Raw genomic sequence first — 26,921 nt, 5'->3', positions numbered from 1 at the left:
TCCTAACCAACTCTATCCTGATACTCTCCATTTTTCTAAGGGCTACCACTAGCCTTGGTGTATGGGAAGTTATTGTCTGATGTCTTTCTCATAACATCTTCCCACAGACCATGGTTTATTGCTAAGAGTCCATTTGGAGGCGAAGAGAAAAAAAAATGTGGATTTGAAATTCCTAGAACGTAGGTTTAAATCCTGGCTCTCCCAACAATCCTGTTGCTCATTACTTAGGACCTGTGGGACTTGGGACAAATCACTTAACCTTGCTATGTTTGTCTCCATCATCTATAAATTGAGGGAGTTGGATTAGATGACCTTTGAGGGTCCCCTCTAACTTCAAATCTATGGCCCATAAAAATTCCTGTGCCCCATTCATACCACATATATTTTCCAGTGAATTCTATATAATAGGATGCCTCGTAAAAATGGGTTTGTGGACTAAATCATTGAGATAAGTAGGAAGAATAAGCCTCCTAGGATGAAATCTGCCTCCAACATAACCCTGATCAAGTTCATGTTCCTCATCTTTTGACCAATCCCTTAAAGAATCATGAATGGGAGGATTAGAATGTAAGGGATTGGTTTTCATTCTTTGTACTTGTATCCTTACTGCCAAGTATATATAGTAAGAGCTTCATCAGTACTTGTTGACTGATAGGAAATCACAGGATTTGATCACTGTAGCAGCCAAAGCCCAGATCACCTGTCCCTCAAATAAGTCTTCACCAGTGTGCCCAGGAGATAGTAAAACTGGTCCATTTCAGGGCCTCTAGAGAATGATATAAGGACCTGCTCCTTTTGGAAGCCATGATTCAAGGAAAAAACATGCAGGGAGTGCTGAGAAGAATGTTCTAATCTAAAATGAGTTATACTTGGAGTTAAAGTCAGGGGACAGGAGGCCATCGGCATGAGTTTGAACCCCATGATAGTCACAGGCATCACCTCCAAAAGATCATGGAGAACAGTGCCACAGGTTTAGGAACGGGCAAAGGAAGAGGTAGAAATTCCAAACTATAAATTAGCAATCTTGACTTTGATTCTTGGCCCCAATGTATAACAGAAGATAAAGAAATAATTCATACAGGAAAGCATTTTGTTAAAAATATTTATTAAAAAAATACAATTGTTTTGCATGTCTGGTTGCACATATAACTATTAACATATATGCATGATTTTTGACTTGAATAAATTCGCTATAATGCTTTTTAAAGCCAGCTCGCATTATACAAAGCAAATCCCTCTGTCAGTTCTTACACAAAATAGTTTTCTAAAATCTATTTAATTTTTTTTAAAAAGGTACACATTGTCACTATAGTGTGTGTGTGTGTGTGTGTGTGTGTGAAAACTTACTCAATTTTTAAAAAAAAAATCACCTGATTATTCAGGGCAGCCCCTCACAAGAGTCAGAGATGCTCTGATTATCAACGATATTTTTTTCTTTTAAAAGCAGCACGCTTAAAAGCCCTCAAAGTGCAAATACAAACCTTTTCCTCATTGATCTAATCCTTGTGATAAGGTCTCTTTGCTATGTTAAAACATTCTAGCTGCCCAATAGTCCTGATCAACCTGGAAGATCATTCCTTTATTATTTCCCCACAGTGCATCAGTATTGCTCAGCCAGAAGATATGGCAGTTTCTCTCCAGTGGCACCACCAGCACTAATATTTTTTGCACTTTCCAACCTTTTCCATGTTGTAACACTCTGAAGGTTTCTCTAATGTAAGTTGTACTGGGATTAATAAAGACCAGGGATTAATCAACATTTCAATAGTTATCTAGCTTTTTTTTTGTCTTGTTTTTACTACATATGTACTTGCACTATACACTAGCAACACAAGCATTATTTCTTTACAATGGCAGTAGATACTAGATATTAGATACAATTTCAATAAAATGAACAAGGAAAAAAATTACAAAGCAACTGTTCCCAGTTGATTTAAGTATAAAGAAAGCACTCTTACAATTTTTCATTACCACATACCCCAAACTAAGATCTATTTCTGAAATTACGCATCGTTCTCTGATGTAAAACTTGTCAGTGTTTACAGAGTAAAGCTCTCACAGATAGATATACTTTTTAAAAAATCTAATCCATGGACTGGGTAAATGAAATCCAAGAGTGCAAATCTGTTTAGCCTCAGTTAAAGTTCTTAGTTTCATCAAAGGCATAATCATACATATTACCAACACTAGAATAGCTCAACCAATAGAATTTCCAAAGAACTAACTTTAAAATTATTCCCCATTAACTACTCAGTCCCAACTGTCTCCTGTATACATATACTTTTTGTAGACACAAAAATGCTCTTTAGGTGACCCAAGGAAACAGGGACCATGGAGAATTTACTAGTTTGTTCTTCACAAAGTAAATCTGCAAAATAAAGCCTTATTTTCTCAGCCAACTCCTGATTTTTTAGAATAAGAGACAAGAGATGGAAAAGCTAAAATACAGAAATAAGAAATTCTAAAACTTCATTTTCGTGAATAGTATCAATCTCCTCATACCAAATTCTTAAGCCAACAGATAGCAAAATAAACTTATATCTGTTTAATTTCCCCTAGCCACAATAAGTGAAATTGTCCAAAGGCAGAAGAAAAAGAAACAGTTGTAGACCGGATGTAGGATTTATACTAATAATAAACTGAATAAACATCCTTTGAATAATCAAGAATTAACTACACTGATTTATTTCTATCTCTTAAAAATGCATCTCACAGACAGATTCACCAATACTGTACAGGGGAGTACATAAAATATGCTACTGTATCACAAAAGCAATGAATGTAATGTACATAAGGCCATCTGGTAACACTGCACCAATAAACAAAAATATATGAAATGTCTTTAGAAGGGACACAATTTCCCTCCACACCACAATGAACAATAAGTAACAATGGTTACACAGAGAAGAAACTTGAAACCTGATACATTACAAAGTTTTGTGCAATCCATCAAAGGGAAATCATAAAAATCACATTCTATACAGCACAATTTTAAAAGTTTGTATATTTAAAAACATTCTAGCCAAAATACACCTCAAAAAGCCTAGCAGAAAAATTTTGTGAATCCATTTGCCCCCCTCCCAAACAGTACAAATTCCAGAAATTAAAAAATAGTAATAACCTCCACTCCCTGATCCTCTAAAGCCTTCAGTTGAAAAATTAAAACAAACAAAAAATTAAGTGCTTCCAGTTATGAAAACAGTGCGAATAATGGTGCACGACAAACAGATTTGCATCAGCAAGCAAAGAGCATCTTAGCCCTGTAGTCCAATAATATTAGGTTATTTAGTTCACCAGAGTTGTGGCCCAGCTTCAGGTCGTCTTGAATCAAAGGGTCCTAAGTTTGCCCTAACAGAACCCTCCTAGGGCCCCATTACCTGACTGGTCAAAGTAAGGAAGGTTGAGAACAGCACTCATCTCAAGGCATTCTCTCTCCTCTGGCATTTCTCCTCCCACTGACAATGCACTTCACTGTTCAAAGGGTTAAATCAGGCAGCAAAGGCCAACTTCTAGTTATTCAATCCATGGTCACATTTCTCTACTTTAAGAATAGTAATTTCAGTATAAACCTCTGTAATTATGCTGCAAGCAACCTGATGAATAGAGTCTCAATGGAGAAGCAAAAGTAAATGAAGACTATTGTTTAAAAATCTTGTTTACCCAATCTTATACCAATATAACAGAGCAGAATATAAGATGATTTTTCAAAATCACATGTCATAATGGCACTGTTTTTTTTAAGTTGGCAAGCAAGAGTTCATATTAAGGCCTATGACTTTGTATTTACTGATATTTTTTAAAATAAGAAATTGAAATGTGCAAGGCATTAAACTTTAAAAAGTGATGTGATAACTGCAAAGTGCAGCAAAATTTTAGTTTTAGTATAAAATATATAGCCTAGGACACATCCTAGTCTAAAGGATGAATAATATATATCCCTCTGAAAAATAGATTTATATATATATACATATATATATATACATGTTTAGCCAATATGCCAGAATGACAAGGAAGGAAATGTTCCAGTCTCTCAATTAAATATTAAAAAATAAATTTTTAAAACTGACAAAACTGTCAGATGTATATTATACCCAGGAGACTAGAGTTACTGTCATTTAATGTTTAATCATTTCCCCATGAATATTCTAATTATTAAAGGTTTCATTAAACATTTTAACAGAAGTTTGAATTTCCTGTTCTTTGTAAGATGTGCCTAAGTTAAAACAACATTCCCTCTCTCACAAATCACTTTCAAAATGGTAAGTAGAAACAGCTATAACAATTTTCTGGTAAATTGTTGGTGTATTCCTTAAAATATCTTTTCAGAAAGGTGGCTCTGGGGAAAAATGGTAGCTCTCAGGGGAATTATTTATTCTACATTAGCACCTCAGATGTGCTCAGTTTATAAGTGAAAAGATTTTCTTACCAAGAAACTATACCCAATATCCAAAATCAAGTCAAAACCGTCCCTTTTTCTTACTAGTTACTAGGCACATGCATAAGAACTCTAGATTTCAAGGTGCAAAAGTTTCAGTGGTGGTTCTTCTGATAACCTAAGAGGCAGAGCAGGGTACTTTGTTTTAGGAAGTACAAGCAACATATGAAAAACAACCACCCACACAACCTATTTTGGACACAAAACCAAGCAGGCATACGTAACAAGATGCTTTTTTTAAAGAGTATATTGTCCAACCAGTTACTGACTGGAGAAAAAAATAAAGCTAATCTCTAATTCATTTAAGCTATTATGGATGGGGAAGTTAACTCCATCAAACTACCCTATGAAAGTCCATTTGAGAAATGACATTGTTATACTCCTAGACAGTAGACTGGCATCCTTCCTTAGTTTCTACTGGTCTTGTAATTCATCCTGGGCTTTAGGTTTCATGCAACAGAGATGAAGACCTATCAATTCTTTTTTATACATAAAGTTCTAGGTACATCATAAAAATGGCACTTAAGAAAGCAAAATTCTATATTTCAAACCCTAATTTATCATTCAACAAAGGACAAAAGGAGAAACAAATCGGAATGGGATTGAATAATAGCATAAGCCCATCCCTAAAAACATCCCTTCAGAATCTAAAAATGTTCCCTTTATATCCAAACGAAATCTTCCAATGAAACAAGAAAATAGGCCACATAAGTATACAGTAAAATAATTTGAAATAATTCTGAAATCTGTAGTAAAATGATTACATAAAGGCTAAAAATAATTTGTACCAGTAAAATGAAAATTGTAGTCACATGGCTAATGGTTGAGCGGGAAGAAACAGGAACATAAACTGTCAATTGCCAACTTACATTTTACCCAGTTCATTTGGGCCTTTTTAAAGAGAATGCTAAGTTTCATAGAAGTTAACAGCATATGTACAAAATTCCAATTCTGTTATGGGGATGTTTGCTTAAAAGGAAAAACCTAATATAGGAATAACCTAACCCTTGTATCATAAAAAACATATATGACTATTTCAAGGCTGAACTTGGAAGTATTACATTAAAGGACAATACTGCATGAATGTCTATGAGTATGATTAAACTGACTGCACAAACAAACAGCTCATTATCAGAACACAGAATCAGGAAACCAGTGCTTCAGCACCAGCAAGAAGCAATCGTTCAATACTGGGTGTGCACATAAATCAAGTGATGCTATTCCCTAGAGTTGAAGTTCTAGAATCTTTCTTAGCCTTCCTGACAGTCTGGAAATAACTAGTAAGTAGAGTCCACAATGAGCTCTGAATTCTTCCTTTCTCAAACAACAGCATATATACATACATACATACATGTATGTATGTATGTATGGTCCTAGGAGGGCTTTTCCAGTTAAACTTAAGTCAATTTTCTAATGTTCCCTATATGTATTTCTGAGGCTGCTGAACTTACTTCTCCTTCCAGAATGTAAAGAAAATTTCCTGGGTTTGACTAGGTATCCTGTGAAAGTGCTGAACCAACAGTCCTAGATTCAAAGTTCTCTCCATGAAACTAGAAAAAACAACTAGCACAGTATATACTTCCTCCAGAACCAGATTATCCCAGGAAGCAAATAACCACAAAGAACCCTGGCCCCAAATAGACAAGAGTCCAAGCCTCAGGTGGTGCCAAAGGAATACTATACAGTATAAAGACTGCTAAAAATACTTAAACTTGTCAAATCTCTTTCCCTGAAGAGCTTTAAAGAAGTACTGAACATATATATGTTTTACTAGGAGGATGGAGAACAAGCAAAATGACCTTGAGCATGTCCTTTGCAATTCCAGGATTATGAAAAATGAATGAGTGGAAGTTTTCATCTTATGATAACATATATGTATCAATTCCAAATCACTGCAACACGCCATTTTAAAGAATAAAGATTACTAGTAACAGACTATGATTTGATTTTGGATGTAAGGCAGCATAATATCTTTGAGAAATGATGAGAAAGTTGTTGCAAGTTAATTTGGGTCAGATGGCAAAGATAAGAAAATCAGTCTTACAGCAGAGCTCCTACCATCCAGTTCAACTAGCTTCCCTTCTTTCTTTCACTTAGGCTGTTGTTGCCTAATAGCATTCATCCCAATAACATGATGAATAATTAGACATAACTATTACACATCTAAATCAGCCTTCTCAATGACAATTGATCCTAAATGGGACGCTACCGTTCTGATAAATATCTCTAGATTTTTCAGATTCTGATACTGAGTTTTTGCTTAAAGGAGGTAGGTTAGGAACAAGATGATCATGACAGCCTTGTCCTGATGAGTTACAGTTGGAAATGTCTCATTTTTAAAAAGAACACAAAGACTCCCAATGATGAAAGAACCACCAATCTTTCCTCAAATAACAATGATCTCATGAAGTGAAAGCAGATCATAATCAACCAGCTATGGCTAAATACCTCTCTAAGGTTGCAGGGACAGATATATTTAAGGAAAACCAGATAAAACTAGTTTCCATTAAGCTGCCTTTAATGGTGCCATCTAGTTCCCTGACATCCCTATCCTTAAAGATAGGAAATGCACAAAGACCAAAGATGTGATCTTGGAAAACAATCCAATGGCTTCGTTCCTCATGAAAATAAATTTTTCTTTAGTGCTTAACAATTTTAAAACTCCCAGGTAACTGGACCCCCCTAGCATCTACTTATTACAAAGTACAAAATAGTAAGCATACTAATAACACTAGCTCAGAAAGTGCTACTGGAGGTTTAATTTTCAAAGAGAGATGTGCAAACTAAATAATCCAAATGACTGCTCCTGGTCACTACCTAGAGCTACCTTTCAGCATTGCTATTGCACATCTCAGGAATGGATGCATTCCTTATGCTGATGCTCAACAAATGAGCCAGCAACATACCTCCAAAACTTCAAAATATATGAAGGCAGTTCCCTGAATATACCCTTTCCCTCCACTCCCAGTCAATCAAGCTACATATTAAAATTGATCCACTAGGCAGAGAAAGAGACTATTTTAGGACAGAAAGACACCATTCCACACCAAAATTAGGCAAGCAAGTAATGTTACAAAACCTTGAGACCTCTGGTTACACAAGTTATTATGAACACAATCTATACCAAAATTATGTAGCCAGCTACTTTCTTCTAATTAAAGTCTCGTACTTAAGAATCTCTATACAGTATAAAAACAAATTTAAAGTGAATTCTGTGCAGCTGGAAGGTGCTGAGTTGACTTCTTATCATCTAGAATCCTTCGTTTCTTTATCCCCAGCACAAGCTGTAAGCATGTGAGTTCTCCCTCATCCCATTTAATCAGCGTTATACAATCTTATGCTATCTCTAGAAATGAAAGAGAAATTCAATCTGGGGAGGTTATCTGAATCTAGACTTCCAGGCCAAAAATATCAACACAGTACCCAACTATGATGCTGGCCTCAGTCCAGTTTCTTGAATTCGGAAAAGCTACATTCACCTCACATGGGAATGTTTTCTACCACATGGCCGATGTTTGGCAAATTAAAGCAAGTTCAGTGACTCTGAGATGAAAGCCTGCATTTCTTCCTACCTGAACAACCCCAAACCAAAGCATGGGTATTCTCAAGTAAACTCCCCACCCATTAAGATAAAAATATTCCTACAAAATAAGTACTTCTTTACCTCAATGCTGATTTTGAGGACTTCATTTTTCACCTTTCTTTTACATCTTCAAAAAATCTCACAACTTCAAATTTTAAAAGGAAATAAGAAAACAATACACAGCAGAACCTGAGTTGCTATGAACAGAAACGGGTCCTGTACTTTGGGTATCTTCTTGACTGAAAAAGCCACAAACGTTCTTTCAGGTTGCTCAATTAAGCACCTTAACTAAATATGTCCTAAGTTTTCAATAATGCAGCATCATCCTCACAATAGCCTATTCATCATCCACAGTACTGTATTCAGTGGGTGTAGAACTATACCACCCAGAGTGCAGCATAGTCAGTGTTTTTATGCTGGATGCAGAATCTCATCTTCTCAAAGAGTCTTCCAAGCACTGTCTAATAAATCAATGCCCATCACTTCAGGTTTAAAGAGTCCCCCTTAGGGTGAAGCAAAAAAATAGCATCCCATACTCTGCTGACAGGTTCAGACAAGATCACACATGGCTTATGGTAACTGAGAAATTCACCCTGAAGAAATGTAAACTAGATGCCTCTTTCTGGATTGCTTACATATACAATTCACTGCAAAACTGCCTCCCCAACAATGCTGTTAAAACCTCACTCTGTATGAAAGAGAAATACTTTTTTGTTCATGACCATTTATCAGTTATAATTGGTAAGATATTCTTTGTGGTGTGAGAGAGGACATCAAGAGTCTCAAGGTGTGGCCAAGTTTCATCCATCTGATGGTTTCTTGAAACAACCTATTCCAAATGTGAATCTCTTTCCCGCCAACAGGTCCCAGTAGCCAAAATATTATTTTTGTTCTCATTTGCTCATATCAAAACACTATTCCATCTCTGTATTTTGAAAAAAAAAAAAAAAAGAACAAAAGCAAAACCTCCTTTTACCCAAAATGAAGAGGGAAGTTAAAGAAAAGGAGAGGCAAAAGGGACAGATGGAGTCTATACTCCAATTAAGGCGTTTCCATACACAGTTCCAACTTGAGTCCTATGAAAGAAAACTCTGAAAAGGCATTTTAAATGGGAATGGCAAAAATCACAATAGTCCATTATCAGCATTGTGGAATTCCAAACTGCTCATTTTAAATATGATCATGCTGAATGTCTGTGTCTTCTTTGTTCCTTAGTTCTCTTTCCACAAGTGCATGTGCTATGTTTTTTGCAGATCTGGAGAAAAGGGGCCAGGTGTGGATGGTCCATCCAGGCTAGACAGAGTAAATGACCCATGACTGTTCAGGACAGAAGGAAACTGAGAAAGAAAATAAAACACATTATAATCTTATTATTCAATTTCAACTTTCATTCTCTCTACTGAACTCCCTGAGGCACAACAGCTTCTACAGTGCCTAACAGGACCAATTTCTTGCCAAAGACAGTCACTGTTTATCATCAAACCACATGCCTCCTGACTACAGAAACTGTATAGAAATTAGCTTTTTTCACAGAATTCAATTGTCAACACTCTTGATCCATTTTCCTATAATGGAAACTGAGAATACAAATATACTGGTCCAATTTTAGGGCATTCTCCAAAAATGTTCTCTTTTAAAGGGGGAAAAGTGTGTGTGTGTGTGTGTGTGTGTGTGTGTGTGTGTGTGTGTGTGTGTGAGAGAGAGAGAGAGTGTGCGTGTGTGGGAGGGGGGTGTCTCTGTGTGTGTATATTTGTGTGTCTGTGTAAAAACAGTCTACTATACTGTAGGCCGCACCAAGCTTTTATATAGCCAGGATTGGGCAAACAATACAAACTGCATTCACACTGTCTCCCTCTATGTAACTTTATTTTCTTAACAAAAATAAGTCACTGTAACAAAATTTAAAACCACTAGACAAATCCAATTCACTACAGAATGAAATTTAGGAAAATGCCAATAATGGAATCCATCTCAGGGAGTTCAGTTACTCTGGTACCAAAAGGACTTCATTATAAGGAAGTTCTGCCTACAATTTTCATGTCATATATCCTGAAAAAAGTGGCACAGAAAGGCTTCAGTGTATTTATGGTTCCCAGAATGAAACCTCATGAGGATTCTTGCTTTGCAGAACATTCTATAAACTCTCAATTATCTCTGCTAATAAAGGGCAAGGTTATGGATAAACAGAATACAGACAATCCCCAGGAAATTTAATTTCAGTCAATAATTTATGGATCATTTACTAAATTAAGGGAGAATGCTAGGTGGCTAATGCACTGGACATGGAGACACGAAGACCTGGGTTCAAATCCTGCCTCAGATATTATGGGACCAAGTCATTTAATCCATCTAGCTCATTTTCCTCATCTGTAAAAATAGGTATAATAAAGCACCCACCTCACAGGGTTGCTGTGATGACCAAAGGAGGTAAGATACCTAAAACACTTTGTAAACCTTAAAGTGCTATATTGGGTGTACCAAAAGTCTTAGTGCAGTCTAAAGGCTTTTTAATTTTAAAGCTGTTAAGCATAAAACTGCACTAAGACTTTTGGGATAGGCTGCATGAATTTTATTTCCTTTTCCTTATGCCATCTACTCACTAAAAGAATAAATAATCAGTTAAATGATCAAAAGAAAAAAGTAAAGAGACTGGATAATCCTTAAAATGGATAACCAATTCCTGAATCATTATGAAGTAAGCATATTTCTAGATCTGTGAGTTAACATATTTAATATCTATTCTTTCAATGAAACTACAGAAAGCAAAACCTACATTTTTTTTAACAGAATAAAGGCTAAAGATCTCAAGAGCTTATTGATTTCTCAGCTAACAGGATATTTACTATATTCAATCTATTAGAGTACACTTAGCTACATTCACCAAAAAATGGCTCCTTTCAGAATTTAAAATGGTGGGAGAAATTTGAGGAGGGTCATTAAGTATTTAACAATTGCAACTCTAACTCAAATTCATATAATATGAAACAATCAAAAAAAGGAATCTTGCTATGAGGTGGATATTTATCATAGATACTGGTTTTCTGTTACTTTATAAGACTAACAATAGAGCTCCAAATAAGAGTTGGGACTCAAAAACATATGTATTAATTATAAGCTACAGAATGAACAAAGGGACGCTGTATTCTTGCCCTGACTCTCAATTTTAGACTAGTCCCATTATATAAATTCTGAAAATGATGACATGCAGTACATAACTTACCTGGAAAAGGGTGTTAGCACCTTGCAGTCTGGCTGGACTTAAAGGAGCAACAGGACTGAGAGTACTCCAAAAGTGGATACTGGAGAGCAAGGGACTTGGCGTCAATAAGATAGGAGTCTGTAATACACAAGACAGAAATATTTATCAAATCAAATCACTGATATCCCACATAGTGTCTGATATGACACACAGTGCCATATACACAATAACCCAAAGCAAAAACTTTCTCCAATCTGAAAAACACACAAAAGGCAAAACCCCATCACCACTTTAATAGCCCAAGAAAAGTAAAGGCAACAATCACTTCTTTCTCTTTCTTTCCAGGGGTTTCCCCAAGTAAGAAAACTGATTCTGATCCACTGGTTCTTTTTTCCAAGTGAAAAAGAACAGAAGGTAAGACTCATTCATACAGGCATATTTTCTCCTTAATGAAGAGAAAGCCTGAAACTAACATAGGAGTAATCCACCTATAAAAAATATTATGTGAGATGAGCAAGTTAATGAATATCTAACATAACCGTGCAAACCTGTTACACAACATCATACTGGTACTTTTTAAGAGTTCTCAGTACCTATTGTTTTCTAATACTGAAACTTAACTACAAAAAAAGCTTCACAATTAGTGTTCATGATCTTCACCAACATCCAATTTAACATTACAAAAAAAAAAGAAAAAAAAAGAAAAGAAAGAGACTCTTATTTACCTGGGGAGAGAACCCCCAAAGAGGCTGCTTGCTTTTAAAACAACATTTAACATTCTGTTTATACCACAACTTTTATGAGTAGCTGTGTAGCCTAAGCGAGTAAAAAGAAAGGAGATGGGGTTGATTTAAAGGTAAAGTATGCTTCAAAGGGTCATACTTAACCTTTTCAATTAACTGTAATGCAAATCAGAAGGTAGTAACAAACTGAGAGCTTAAATTACGGCTAAATTTTTTAAAGTTATGTAAAAGCAAACAATCCTGACATTAAAAGAAGGGAAGCGCTACCTGTGAAAAAAGTGCAGGAGTGAGAGAAGCCGTAGGGAGAGAAGGACTCAATATTCCCAGGGGGCTTGGATCACTGCCTGTGATCACCAGAGTAGGTGCCAACTCTAGCCCTTTGGGTTTCTTGGACCTTGATGAAGGATTTGTGCTCTCTTTCTCTAGCAGTGCTAACTCCTGGTCTTTGGGCTCCAATGAAAAGTTTTGAGAGAGGCCCACGGACTGAGAAGCCACTGAGTCAATGTCTGTGTCAATGTCTAGGTCTGCATTAGGACTCAAGGGTGGTGAAGGTGATCTGGAAGGATCCTGCAAAGAGGGAGATATGGAAGAAACAGGAGGTGTGGTGGTAAAAGTGGTCATAATATAGGGTATGGAAGATGGAGTTTCTGGAGAAGATATTTTTTGAGGAACTAGAGTCTCCAAGGCTTGGAGGGTTTCTTCTGAAGTTGTAGAAATAGTTGGGCCAGCTGAAATGGTAGAAGGAATAGGTGCGATTGATGACATTTTGGAGGGTGTTGTCACAAATTTGATGACTGAAGGTGTTGGCTCCTGGGGAGATTTTTTTTCTGCCAGTTTCTCAGCTGGATTCTCAATTTTTATAGACTTGAAAAGCTTTACATTGGAGGAGTTCAAAGAGTTGAGAGTAAATGAAGAGTAGAGGCCAGAGTGTATATAGTCATTGCGGCTAGAGGCCTTGGCACATGGCTGGGGTGGCTTCTCTTTCCCTCCATTCTCCAAATCTTTTGAATTGGTGATGACTTCATTGAAGCCTGAAGTTTCACAGTCTCCCTCTATCCTCCCCACAGCCATTGGATCCATGTTCAAAATCTCTGGGTAAGAGACAAACTTGTACACAAACTTCTGACCATTCACTTTTTTGATGATATTCTGTAGATAAATAAAATAAGCACATTCTTATACCCCCCTCATTCATTTAGTTGCTATTCCTCTTAGGACAAGTTGTCAAAATACTTCTTAGATACAGGAGATTCCCTGGTAGAGATGTTAAGACACTTCAAAATCCAAGACAGGGAAAAACATACAAACATCTGAATTATTGTATAATAATACCACTGACATTCTGCATAAAGGGTGGAATATTTTAATATTCACAACCATGCAAATCGTAAGTAAAATATTGCTAGATTTCAGATCTCAAAATTCTATAGATGTAAATTACACCTATCCCAAGAAAGTAAAAACCAAGTCATGGTAATCAAAAACATTACACTCCTGCTAAAGCTCCTATTCACCTCAGAAACCCAAGTAATTTCTTATCTAGTAAAATTACAGAGAAGGAGCAAAAGGACAAACTATTTGTTTTGAGGCTAATGAAATAAAGGTCATTGCTTAACGTACAAATGTATTTTAAATAAGTGTAAATAAAATAAGAAGTATATTTTAATAAAAAGGGTAACTCTATGATGTCATAATGTACTGATTCCATGCACTATGGATTAAAGAACTAAAGAAAAAGTCATATGCAGATACAAAGACTATAGACTAAAAAAATCAAGTTATTAAAACGAAAAAAAAGTTACCTCCTTACAAAAGCCCAAAATTGTTGTATTCTAATCCTACCTTTGCTTTGTTCTTTTAAACATAGCTACAACCAGTAGTGACAGTATCTCTGAGGGGAAAATCCAAGGTAAAAGTCTATAGAAAATACAGCTGGAACATATGGACCCTTAATCTAAATTTTAACTAAAGTTCTATATCAACTTATTTAAAGGAAATCTAAGATATTAAAAAAACAATCCTTCATTGAAACTGTTTAAGCAATCAGGAATTCGAATTTTGATTACCTTTACATAGTAGTATCTGAGAGCTCGGCTTAACTTGTCATAGTTCATGCTAGGCTTGTTCTTACGGATTCCCCAGAGTCGAGCCACCTCCTCTGCTTGCAAAAGCTTGAACTCCCCATCATTAGAGGTCCAGCAGATCATATGCTTGTTCTGAGGCTCCTGAAGGAGCTGAAGGAGGAACTGCCACAGTGTAATAGCACTGTCCATAGCAGTGAGCTGGAAAAAAAGATAGAGAAGACATACAATGACGTAAGAAAAAGCTCCCTGCCTTTCCAAGAGGCACTGGGGAAGGAAAATATGTTATTTCTACAAATTGTAAGAGTCAGAATAATGGTTGCCAATTGAAAAATACTTTTGCTACAAATTCTAGCTTAAAATCTCACCATCAATCTTTTGAGATCTTAGTCTCAGCATTTACTAAATGCACTGGGTTGTCCTGAGAAAAATAACTGTTGATGACACTCCTCTTTAATCCCCATCCCCCTCAAGTGTCACAGCTGTCATTTATGGATCAACAGGCAGCACTGGTGACTCAAACATCATATTCCTTAGTTTTATTTCATCAAGTCAATCGTTCTATGGTACTCCACAAGGATCATAATTTAAATATGAAAAGGCCTTTATTTGATCATCTGAACCTTTTAAAAGAAGAAAAACTTCAAAACCTCAAGATTTAAGATCTCGCTGTGATGACAACTCCTTTCTTTAGATGGTGAAGCAACTTGGAAATTCTCCCATGATGTTATTCATACCATAAAACTTCAAAACTGTCTGCTAAATAGTTCTTGTTCTTTAATATACGTTCCCAGGAAGCCAATAACTAGAAAAGGTTACAAATAAGTGAGCACAAAATACCCTTACCTTCACCATCTAGAAGTGAAACCTGAACAAATTAACACCATTCATATGTTTAAACATAAATTTTGAAAAAAGTCTATCAATTACCACTTAACACTATCCTGAAGCATGGTAGAGGAAGTTTAATGCTTCAAGTCATTCATTAAGTTTGTTAGGGTCCCTGAGTTATAATTAAAGTAAAATTCAAAAAATATTGAACATCCACTGCGTGCAAGATACCATGCAAGGTGCTGTAAAGAAAGGCAAATATCAAGAAAAGAAGATTAATATTCTTGAGTTGCTCTATTTTGCTCTTTTTTTTAAAAAAATCAAGTTAAATTATATTTTTTGAATTATCAAGCATTTTTTTCCTCCAACTTCTTCCCCCCCAAAAAAACAAAACATCTTATAATAAACAAACAATAGTTCCTTTAATTCTATGTCCAAAAATGTGTCCCATTCTATACATTCAGTACATCACTTGTCAGGATGTAGGTAATATTCTCCATCACTAAAACTCTGAGCTCATGGGTGATCAATGCACTGATCAGCGTTCTTCAAGTCTTTCAAAACTGTTCTTTTATACAGTGGAGTTGCAATAGTATAAAGTATTCTATTTCTACCAACTTCTCTCTGCAAAAGTTCATACAATTCTTCCCAGATTTCTCTGAAACCATCTTATCATTTCTTACAGAACAACAGATGTCCACTACATGTAAATACCATAATGTATTCAGTCATTCCCCAACTGATGGACACCCTGCTTGCTGTACTTTCTGATGAGTTATAAGTGCTAACATTCTTCAATTAATCCACAATGTATCAAAACATTCATTAAGTCTGTTAAAGGTGTTTCTGCAGAAGTTCTATTAGCCCAATCATACAGAGAAGGGATACTAAAGCCTAGAAAAGGGAAAATTATTTCTAAATTATATACTGAGTCAACCAAAAAGCTAAGTACTAAATTGGTTTGGTTTTTTTAACTTTTTTATCAATCAAGTCTTTTATACATTTGCCAAAACTGTTTCCAGGATAACTAATATTGACACTAACAGTAACCTGTGAAGGATTACAACATGCTTCCATAATGCTAAATAACTATGTTTAGAAATCAAGTCCATTCTTGTGTTTACACTTTGGTCAATTAATGGGCCTTACTAGAGCTTTGTGTCTTTGGAACAGTCCAAAGGCAGAGGCATATTCTTTGAGTTAGAATGTCTTATTTACCAGATTCAGATTCTTTCTGGCCATGCTCCTAATAAAGAGCCATGGTTCTTCAGGATATTATATCTTCAGGGACACAAAAGACTTCCATTCAAACAAATATTTGCCAGGCAAGGCCTGTTAAAACTGCGTACATTCTCCCCAGTAAATACTTAACTTAAAGAACCTGATTTCTACATACTCATCAGTTTCTCTAAGAGAATACTACAGGCGATTGAGAGGGAAGAGGATGAAAAGCAGGGTCTTTGTGTTCATCATAGTTCCTACCTACCTTTCCTGACAAAATGGATTATTCACCATTCTCCCAAAGCATCACACTTTCCCACTTTTGCTTACTTCTCCCTGTATCTGCAACTCTCCACATTAAGATTCAGCAGCAGCTGTTCAAATTCTACTTATACTAGAAAGCCCAAATCCAAATGTCCTCCTCCAGAGAAGTCTTCCCTGATTTCCTACCAAGTGAGAAGTGTTCTTTCCCACTTCTAAGAACCCTTACAGCACCCTTTTATAAGATCATACAATTTTAGAGCTAGAGATAAACTAAAGAGGTCATTATACTTCAATCCCTCTTCTTTTGAGAGGGTTGAGGCTCAAATATTCTTACTTCAGATACATATTTGCTGTGAGGCCTTGGATAAGTCACTTAACTTCCTTCAGGCATAATGTTCCTCATCTATAAAATAGGGATAATAGTCCCCACCTCACTTGGTTGCTTCGAGGATCAAATGAAATAATACGTATAAAGTGCTTTGCAAATCTTTAAATACTATATAAATGACAACTTATTATTATCACCTTTTTAATGAAATTATAGTCTGTTCTATATTAGTTTTTATGTACCTCTTACCATTCCTACTAGACTCCTTGAAAGTAGGGATTCCATCTTATTTATTTTTGCATTTCTCCCAATGTTTGCAAATGTTTCATGAAAGAATATTCAAATTTATAACGGCTGACTTACATTTACAAAAATAAAAGCATAATCTTCTGTACATTTTAACACACAAATGTTGGATTGACAAACAGTAGTTTCCAAGATGAAAGATAATCATTCTCAAGATGGAGTGTCAAAGAAAGAATGGGGGGAGGGGGTAGAAGAAGGGTGTAGCTTGCTTGACGGGGCAAGAAAATGGATATACTGAGGAAATGAAGATGTTGTAAAAATAACTAATATCAATAAAATAACATTTTAAAAAGAAAAAAATATCAGATTTTGAGTCAGAAGATCTGGGCTTTGAGTCCCAACTCTAGTATTTATTAGCAATGTGATCATGAACAAATTGCTTAATTTCACTATATTTCAGTTTCCTCACCAGTAAAATGGGGAAAAATAATACCTACACTAACTACTTCATAGGATATATAGTAAACACTTTGCAAACTTTAAATTATCTAAATGTGAGTGCATTATTATTTAAAAGATGATGAGAAATTAAGCTACAGACATAATTTCATATTTGGTCATCAATTAGTGAAGGTCATCACAAACTAAAACATTACTGAATCTATCAGTGAGTATATCAAATGCAGAAACTATATTACAGAATACACTTTCTCTGGGCACTGAATGACATCAAATACATCTAACGCATTTGGAATTGGAGATGTTGAGAATGACAGTCAAGGAAAGAGGAACACTGCCACACTGAAATGAATTCTTTGAAGTGACTGTGCTGTTTCAATTGGTATTATCCTATTCAATTAGGACATCAAGCTTTTCTTTGGTTGACATCTTAGCCAAGATTTAGTTGACTACTTATTCCTTGTGTCCAATTCCTAAATACTATTTTCTGAAATTATGGTATAAACACAGATTTCAGTAATATCTTTTTAAATAGACAACTTGTTTTTAAGACATTCTACTCAATCAGCAAGTGTTTATTAAGTGTCTACTATGTGCCAGGCCCTAATACAAAGACAAAAATGAACCATTCTCTGCTCTTAGGGGATTTACATCCTATTTAGAAAGATATCACATACATATATGTATACATATAAATACAAAATATACATAAGGTATTAAGTGGAAGGGACAGCTGTCAAGAAAACCTCACACAAGGCAGAATGGTATAGAAGAAAAAATAACTATTGGCTCTGGAATCAGGGGACCTCCCTTCAAAGTCCACCCCAATCTTCCTACCTATATAATCTTGGGTAAATCATTTAACCTTTCTTCATCTCAGTTTCCTCATCTGTAAAATAATCAGAGTGAACGAGATGGCCTAAGGTCCCTTTCAGTTCTAAAACTACTACCTTATGACCCTCTAGAGCTTATATTAAGAAAGCTTAAATTTTAAAAAAAGCAAAGATAACCTTATTCTTGTCACTGTGGTTCAAAAAGGTGAATACATTATATTTTTATTTTAACATTTTTTCAAATACAGCTTCAAAGAAGGGACACTTGTGTTTTCTTCAGCACAAAACAAAAGGAGAAATAAAATGATCTTTTCTCAAAATAAATTAGCTGATATTAATACAAGTGGGATGCTGAATATGTTGCAACTGAATATGCAGTGAACATCTTAAAGCTGGGAGAATTTCAGAATATACATGCGATTTCTTAACTCTGGGATAAAGGATAATATCTATATCAAAGTTTGATAATGTTAATACTTTCTTATTATGAAAAAGAAGTCTCTAAGTGAGACCTTTTCCAACCTAAACATGTTTACAATACACACTATTCAGTTGCCATAGTGACACAGAGCATAATTGTCAAAAAACAGATTTAAAAAAACTTCAATTATAGATAGAATAAAATCATCTCAGTTCATTAAATGGACCAAAACTGATACTGAAATATGAACATTAAAAAATTAAAAAATCTAATCCCATATGAGTGTACTCAAATAGTATTGGAAATATATAGTAAAATATTACAAATAGCAGCATTTGGAAAAGATGATACTTTATTAATAATGTAATTGATTTCCACTTAGGCACTTTGGAAACAAAACTGAAATACAAGAGGGATGGAAGATTAAGATAGAATATCAAAACTCATGAAACACTTTAATAAAGATACCATTAGAGAAACAAATCTGAGTTAAAGTACATTAAAGTCTATGATGCACTTTCCTCACTTCATCATTCTGCAGAGTATTTGTACTAGGATTTTTTGAGGAACTTGTAATTTCTTAAGTGTAAGGAGTCTCTAGAGAGGTGCCTTCACTACCAATGCAAATACACATCTTCTCTGGGGCTGAGAGCTGAAGTGATTTGCCCCAGATCTCCAAACTCAGGTCACCACTCAATTTCCACTATGCCAAGCTGCCTGATGATTGCTCCTAAGTGAAACAGGAGGAAACTGAGATTTGGCAAAAAGTCACACAACTAGTAAATATGAGAACTTGAGATTTGAACCAATGTCTTTCAGCACCAGGACATCATGATGCTTTTTCTAGAAGTAAAATTATACTTCCTACCAGATCAAAACATAAAAAAGGGCATGACCTAGCAACCTAAAGGTGTAGTGAATTTCTGTGGCTTTTTTTTTTTTAAAGCAAACAGCATCCTACAGATTTTGCTGAAATGAGTAAAATATTCTCTTTGCCAAGAAAACCCTAAATGGGGTCGGGAAAGGTCACACTGAATTACAAACATCAAAAGCCAAGAGTAGGAAAAACGGCAACAGCATCTCTCAGGGCTGTCCCAGACAACAGCCCTTCTCCGCCGTCTCCTAGTCCAGATCGGGTGGCCCCCGGCCAGGAGTCCTCCCACCTCTCAGGGGAGCTTCCTTCTTAAATGTCTCCTGCCTCTCTGAATCTCTCCTGTGTACTTCTCGTAACACAGAACGCCCTACTGTCTTGTCCCTCCAGCTAAGCTCTAGGTTCCTGGGCGCTTCTCGTTTCACTCTGGCATCCCTGGCACCTGAGGCATAATCGCAGGAGAAAAACGTGCTTCTGACCAGTCCCCTGGTCAGCGCCACGACCAGCCTCGGAACAAAGTGAGATCCCAGGGTATCCCAAAGCAGGAGCGGCCGGATCCGCGGGAGGGGGCAAGGCCGATGACCGCGTGGCCGGAGCAGGGCGACCAAAGTCCTGGGGAGCGCCGCCGGCCCCCAGGCCTCCCTCGGGAGCAGCCCAGGGCTGTGCTTTCATTTTCCGACTTCCTGCCAGCGAACGAAATCCAGCTCCCTCCCTTCCTCCCGGCCCGCACCGCACACAGGGATGCTCTGGTTGGCGGCGCCCCGCAGTCGTGGGCGGGCTGGGGGGCCTGCGGCTCCCGAGGATCGGAGCGGGCTGGGGGGCGCGCCCACCCCTCTCCCTCTCCCGCCCCCGCCGGCCCCACCCCCAAGCTCGGGGGGGAGGGGGCGCTCGCTTCCTGCGCGCGGCGTGGGCGGCGGCCCCGAGAGCAGCGCTGGGCGGGGGCGAGGGGCGAGGCTCACTCACCGAGGGCGCGGGGTCTCCCTCAGGTCCTCCTCTCCCTCGGGCGCCGCCGAGCTGCGGCTCAGCCCCGGCGGCGGCCCCCCGCGGCCGTCTCCTCACGCGGGCAGCCCACGGGCGCTACGGCCGCGGAGGCGGCGGCGGCCCAGCCGAGCCCGCCGGGCGCCCGCGCTCGCCCGCATCTCCCGCCGCCGCCGCTCCTCCCGTCCCGTCCCCGTCCTCCGTCCTCCGTCCGCAGGCACGCACACGCACGCACAGCCTGGGCAACGGAGCCGGGCGGTCGGGCCGCTAGCCGCCCTCACCGACCGGCCAGCGGGCGGATGGGCGGGGGCGGGGGCGCGCGCTCGGAGCGTTCCTCGGCTCGGCCCCGCGGCCGCCGCGTCTGCTCAGCCGCTGCCGCCCTCCGGCCCGAGCCCGACCCCTCCCGGCCTCGGTAGCTGTCTGCGTCACTTCCGGGGGCGGGGCGGGCGGACGGGAGGAGCGCCGCCACCCCCCCAGAGCCCGGGGCCGGAAGCGGGAGGCGCGGCGGCCGCGGTCACCCTCCAGGACGCCTGGCCCCGAGCGTCCGGACCCGGCCGTGCCGGGGGAGGGGGATTTCCAGGGCCGCCGCCCGGAACTCCCCGTGGAACTAGCTAACCCTGGCCGGCCCACCCCAGCGGCCACAGGGGCGCGCTCCTCCCCCATCGCCCTTGACCCCTCTTTCTGGCACGTGACCGACCAGCGCGCATTTATTAAGCGCCTGCTGGTGCCGGGCACCGGCTAAGCGCCGACGATACAAAAAGAGGCCAAAGAGAGGTGCCCGCCCTCCGAGGACTCACGAATATATACAAAGCAAGCTACAGACAGAATACATGGATAACTCGGAAGGGAGGTACCGCAATTAAGAGTCTGTCAGTAAGCATTTATTAAGCGCCTACTGTGTGTCAGGCACTGTAGCTAAATGCTGGGAATACACAGAATTGTATGAAACGAAATGAGGAAGGTAAACGGGAGCCCAAAGGGGAAGGACTCTGTGCCCAGTCCGCCTCCCCTGCTTGCCTCTGGGGATACAGACCCGAGAAGGAGAGACGGTGCCGGCCCAAGGAGCTCTCCTTCTGACAGCCCGGGGAGCCTGCGGCCCTCTTCTCTGCGGTGTTTTATAATAATGGGAGCACATGCTAAATTTCAGTTAGAGGCTGAAGGTAGAATTTTTCTTCCTCCAGTTTCATGGACCTGCTGAAATCTTGTCCCAGAGAGGAGGCTGTTCATCCCAGGTTCAGAATCCTTATACTAGAGAGATACAAACTATCCCTGGATAAGTATATACTAGTTCAGTAAATACGGAATGGTTTATATGTATCCGTCTTGGCTTTTCTGCAGTCTTTGGCCATCCTCTTGGTTTTCACGGTACTAGTTCTCCCATGACTCAATTGTCCTAACTGGATATCCCCCCCCCCCCCCAAGACTTTATCCTGGGTCCTCTTGCATTGCTGACTCACTGCCCTGGAAGCCCACCAGAACCCCCAAGATCTTTGTCAGACAAACTGCTCTTTAACTCTTTCTCCTCCCCTCCCACTGCTTGTACTTGTGAAGTAGGGTTTTTAGCCCAGTTGTAAGACTTTACATTTATCCATATTCAATTTCAACTCATTTGACTTGTCAACTCTAACCCAACGACCAAAGAGCCACAGCAACTCTGCAACTGCTGTTAACTCAAAAACAAAACAAAACCAGAGAGCTCACACAAGTTATCAAAACTGCAGTTAACTCTAAAAAATAAAATAAAAAATAAAACCAAAGGGATAACTGCAGTCATAAGCAAAAGCTTTTTATTCCATCGGAGGAGGAAAACTAGATACATGTGCCAGGCCCCCTGTAGTAGGAGACCTATTTTAGTGTGGGTAAATCTCAGCGTATGCGCTAGAGGCTGCGCAGTGAGCTGTATCCCTGACAGCTACAGTGAGACAAGCTTGATTCATAGCAGGATTTTATGACTGGGACACAGGTACTACAGGTACTTAAACAAGCTCAAGAGACCACCTGGTGCAGGTGTGAAACAATACTGGGATGTTGCCGAGGCTGAGTTCATGTAGAGGGTGAGTGCAAAGGACTGTTGTTATGCCAAGCTCAGGGTACTTGCTGGACCTTAGCTCAGGAAAACAGGGTATCTCCTAATAGTAAAAAGAAAGGGGTGGTCTTGGCTTGGGGATCCTGCCAGACTCAATACAGGCTTCTAGTTTGTTAAGAGCTTTTTGGATCCTGACCATCATCCAGTTTGTTTGCCACGTCTCTCAGCTTTGAGTCAGCTGTAAATTTGATAAGCACGTCATCTGTGCCTTTACCGGAGTCATTAGTAAAAGTAATTGAGGACAGAATAAAAACAATCGGATTTATTCCTTTTTGGTACAGATGTTACTTCATCAGGGTAAGGACTTCCTAGTAAGGAAAGTCCCTCTGCCAACCCAGATTGGCAGTGTTCTGCAATGTAAGCTTGAGAGAAGCCCAATACAGAGAGGTGGTATCTTGCCCAAGGTCACTTAGCCAGTATGTGACAGAAACTGATCCCACATATTCCCCACTCTGAGATTATTTTTCCACAATACCATCCTGACTTTCAGATTTATCTATAAAGAGGTCATTGGTAACCTCGGGAAAAAAGATTTTTTTGGCATAGAAATCATCTCGTGGCTAAGTTATAAAAGACTGAGGAGTCAGTCAACAAGTATTTATTAAATGCTTACTATGCTCAGGCACTATTCTGGGAATACAAAGAAAGGAAAAAAAAAATAGTGTTCCTTCTTTCATGGACCTCACATTTTTATAAGGGAAATAACATGCAAATAATTATGTACATTCAAGACATATGCGATATATAGAGGCAATTTTAGAGGGAAAGGATGGGAGAGGAATGAGTCAGGAAAGGCCTTCTACAGAAGACAGAATTTGAGAAAGCAGACTAGTGTAGCTGGAATACTCATAGAATGAGCAGACAAGAGTAAAATGTAAGATTTAGAAAGGTAGGAAGGGGCCAGATTGTGAAGGCTTTTTAATTCCAGCAAATTTTCTGTTTCATCCTGGAGATAATAGTTATTGGAATTTATTTGGTGGGAAAAGGGAGAGATATGTATAGTAATAGCTGTGCTTTCAGAAAATTGCTTTAGCGTAGGAAAGAACTAAAGACAGGAAGACCAGTTAAAGATTAGTTACTGCAATTGTCCAGGCGAGAGGTGATAAGAGCCTATAGAGATGTTGTGAAGTAAAAAAGAAAAGACTTGACAGATTGGATATATGGAGTCAGTGACAGATTAAATACAGGGGAGTTGAGGAGAGTTAGGTTGTGAGTGCAGACTGCTTTTTCTAAAAGTCTGGCAGGGAAAAAGAAAGAGGCCAACAAGGCCAATTAAACCTTGGGCCATAAGCAGTCTAATATTTCTGTGCCAGGCATTTTTTCCAGTAAATCAATTCAACAAGCACTTATTACATTCCTACTATGTACAGGGCAGTGTGCTAGGGGCTAGGAAAACAAAGGCATAATCCCTGCTTACTGGAACCATGTACTCTTAATAGAACAGTAATATTTTCCTAAACACAGAACATTAAAAATCATTCCCACTATTAATAATTATATGAAAAAATGCTCCAGGAAAAGGACCTACATGTACAAAAAATATTTATAGCAGCTCTTTTTGTGGTGGTAAAGAATTGGAAATTGAGGGGATGTCCATCAGTTAGGGAATGGCTGAACAAATTGTGGTATATAATGTAATGGAATACTGTTGTGCTATAAGAAATGATGAGCAGACAGACTTCAGAAAAACCTGGAAAGACTTATATGAACTGATGCTGAGTGAAATGAGCAGAACCAGGAGAACATTGTACACAGTGACATTAACATTGCAGTGGCTGACTTTGATAGACTTAGCTCTTCTCAGCAATGCAGGGACCTAAGACAACTCCAGAAGACTCACTCTGGAAAATGCTATCCACATTCAGAGAAATTTGGAGTCTGAATGCAGATGGAAGCATACTATTTGCTCTCCTTTTTTGTTGTTGTTTTGTTTTGTTTCTTCTTTCTTATGGTTCCTCTCATTAGTTCTAATTCTTCTTTATATCATGACTAATGGGAAAATATGTTTAATATGAATGTATAAGTAGAGCCTATATGAGATTGGGAAGGAGAGAGGAGAAGGAAGGGGAGAAAATTTAAAACTCATAATCTTATGGAAGTGAATGTTGAAAACTAAAAATAAGTGACTTAATTTTATATATAAATTTTTTAAGTGCTTCAAATCATTAATAACAAGAGAAATCCAAATTAAAGCAACTATGAGATTCTACCTCATAGCCATCAAATTGACTAAGATTACAAGAGAGGAAAATGACCAGTGTTGGGGATAGAAAGGCTGCAATAAAACAGACATACAAGTACATTGTTGATGAATTGGTCTAGCCATTCAGGAAAGCAATTTCAAACTATGCTAACCTAAAAATTTATAAAATTGTCCAAACCCTTTGACCCAAATAGAAAATGAAAAGTAACTATATAACAGTTCTTTTCATAGTAATGAAAAAATCTAGAAATTAAGGGGATGCTCACCTTTTTGGGGTATGTAGCATATGAATGTAATAGAATATCATTGTGCCACACTGTTGGTGGAGTTGTAAACTGCTCCAACCATTTTGGAGAATGATACCCAACAGGCTATAAGTCTGTGCATACCCTTGGACGCAACTATACCCCTACTAGGTCTGTATCCCAAAGAGAGCAAAGAAAAGGAAAAAGGACTTATTTGTACAAAAAATATTTATAGCAGCTCTTTTCATGGTAGCAAAGAATTAGACATTGAATGGATGCCCATCAATTGGAGAATGGCTGAACAATTTGTGGTATATGATTATGATAGAATACTATAGTGCTATAAGAAATGATGGGGGGGATGGTTTCAGAAAAACCTGAAAGACATAGATGAACTGGTTCAAAGTGAAGTGAGAAGAACCAGGAGACCATTGTACACATTAAAAGAAATATTGTACAATGGTCAGCTGTGAAAGATACCTACTGTGATCAAGACAATGATCCAAGACAATTCCAAAGAACTCATGATGAAAAATGCTATTCACCTCCAAAGAGAGAACTGATGAATTCCAAATGCAGACTGGAGCATTTTTTTTTCACTTTCTTCTTCTTCTCCTCCTTTTCTTTCTTCCCTTTCTTCCTCTTCTTCTCCTTCTCCTCCTTATTCTTCTCTTCCTCCTCCTCCTTCTTCTTCTTGTTCTTCTTCTTCTTCTCCTCCTCCTTCTCCTCCTCTTCCTCTTTCTTCTCCTCTTTCTTCTTCTGCAGCCTGGCTAAGATGGAAATGTTTTTGCGGGTCCTCGCAGATATAATTGATATCATCTTACTTGCCTTCTCAATCAGTGGGGGAGGAGCTGAATGGATGGAGAGAATTTGAGACTAACTTTTTTTAAACAAATATTAAAAATAAATAATAAAAATTTAAAAATAATGTGCTATAAGAAATGACAAAATAGCTTCAGAGAAAACTGGGAAGGCTTCTATGATCTGATGCAAACTAATATGAGTAAAACTGGGAGAGCAATTTACAGAAAAACTTTATAGGGAAAAACAGCTTTGAAAGACTTTAGAACTCTGATTAATGCGATCACAAACCATTAGTCCAGAGGAATGAAGGTGAATCACCCCACCCACCTCCTGCCAGAGAGAGCATGGACTTAAAATCCAGACTCAGACATGCACGTTTAGACATGGCTATTGTGGGAATTTGTTTTGTTGTACAAAGCATGTTTGTTATGAGGGGTTTGTTTTTCTTTTTCTTTTTTAATTGTTCAATGGTGGCAGGAAAAGGTTAGCAGTGGGACTGTGTGATAGTAAGTGTTGGGGGAAAAATTCTTCCCGAATCAGATTATACTAAAGAGGAGTCTAATTGATCCTATATTCTGAGTTTCTTGAAAAATATATGGAAACAAAATTTCAATTATAGAATATGTCATGACCATAAGTATACGAACACTCTTAAAAGTTTCATGTTTATTATTCCATTTTTAGTATGCAGAAATAATTGTAAACACCTTGTCACTACTGAAAAGATGTCATCTGTCTCTTACAATCCTATCTTAGACTTGCTGAGGAAAAACCCAGACATTATTTTATTTACAATGACTCCCCTCATACACAAATCCCAAAGGATTCAATTTGGATGTATCCAACCAGGTGGCTACTCTAGCAACAGAGGCATTATTGAAAGGAGAGAATGTTTTAAAAGCAGTTCTCAACACCACACACAAGCATATTTTCACAACAAATATGTAGGCAGGGAAAAAGTTAGTGAAATATTTACAAAACATTTACTAATCTTGAGGGCCTTTAAAGTAAATGTTGTAGGTGCAACAATTGAAAGAAGAATTACCCGTTGGGGAAACACTTGCTAATGAAAAACAAATGCTTTCAAATG

General features: G+C 38.3%; 2 protein-coding genes across 5 annotated transcripts in view; one reads left to right on the top strand and one right to left on the bottom strand.

Moving 5' to 3' along the window:
• Positions 1-1,759, top strand: part of MFSD4A (major facilitator superfamily domain containing 4A) — an 86,776-nt gene extending 85,017 nt beyond the window's left edge. For all 4 annotated transcript variants that reach the window (XM_072648047.1, XM_072648046.1, XM_072648045.1 and 1 more), the window contains one exon: positions 1,597-1,759. Coding sequence is in view for 2 of the 4 variants with exons in the window: in XM_072648046.1 (XP_072504147.1) it covers positions 1,597-1,720 (124 nt within the window). In the remaining 2 variants the exon portion in view is untranslated. The remainder of the gene's footprint in view (positions 1-1,596) is intronic.
• Positions 1,089-20,613, bottom strand: ELK4 (ETS transcription factor ELK4). The gene is made up of 5 exons (XM_072648048.1): positions 20,479-20,613; positions 14,027-14,242; positions 12,228-13,109; positions 11,239-11,355; positions 1,089-9,355 (listed from the first exon to the last, which is right to left on the bottom strand). Exons 2-5 carry the CDS (start codon positions 14,231-14,233, stop codon positions 9,257-9,259), a joined length of 1,305 nt encoding a protein of 434 aa, XP_072504149.1. The 5' UTR covers positions 14,234-14,242; positions 20,479-20,613; the 3' UTR covers positions 1,089-9,256.
• Positions 20,614-26,921: the final 6,308 nt, after the last annotated feature.

The sequence above is a fragment of the Notamacropus eugenii genome, chromosome 2 (assembly GCF_028372415.1).
Source record: "Notamacropus eugenii isolate mMacEug1 chromosome 2, mMacEug1.pri_v2, whole genome shotgun sequence".
Lineage (NCBI taxonomy): Eukaryota > Metazoa > Chordata > Mammalia > Diprotodontia > Macropodidae > Notamacropus > Notamacropus eugenii.
This window is presented reverse-complemented; position numbering and strand designations above follow the sequence as displayed.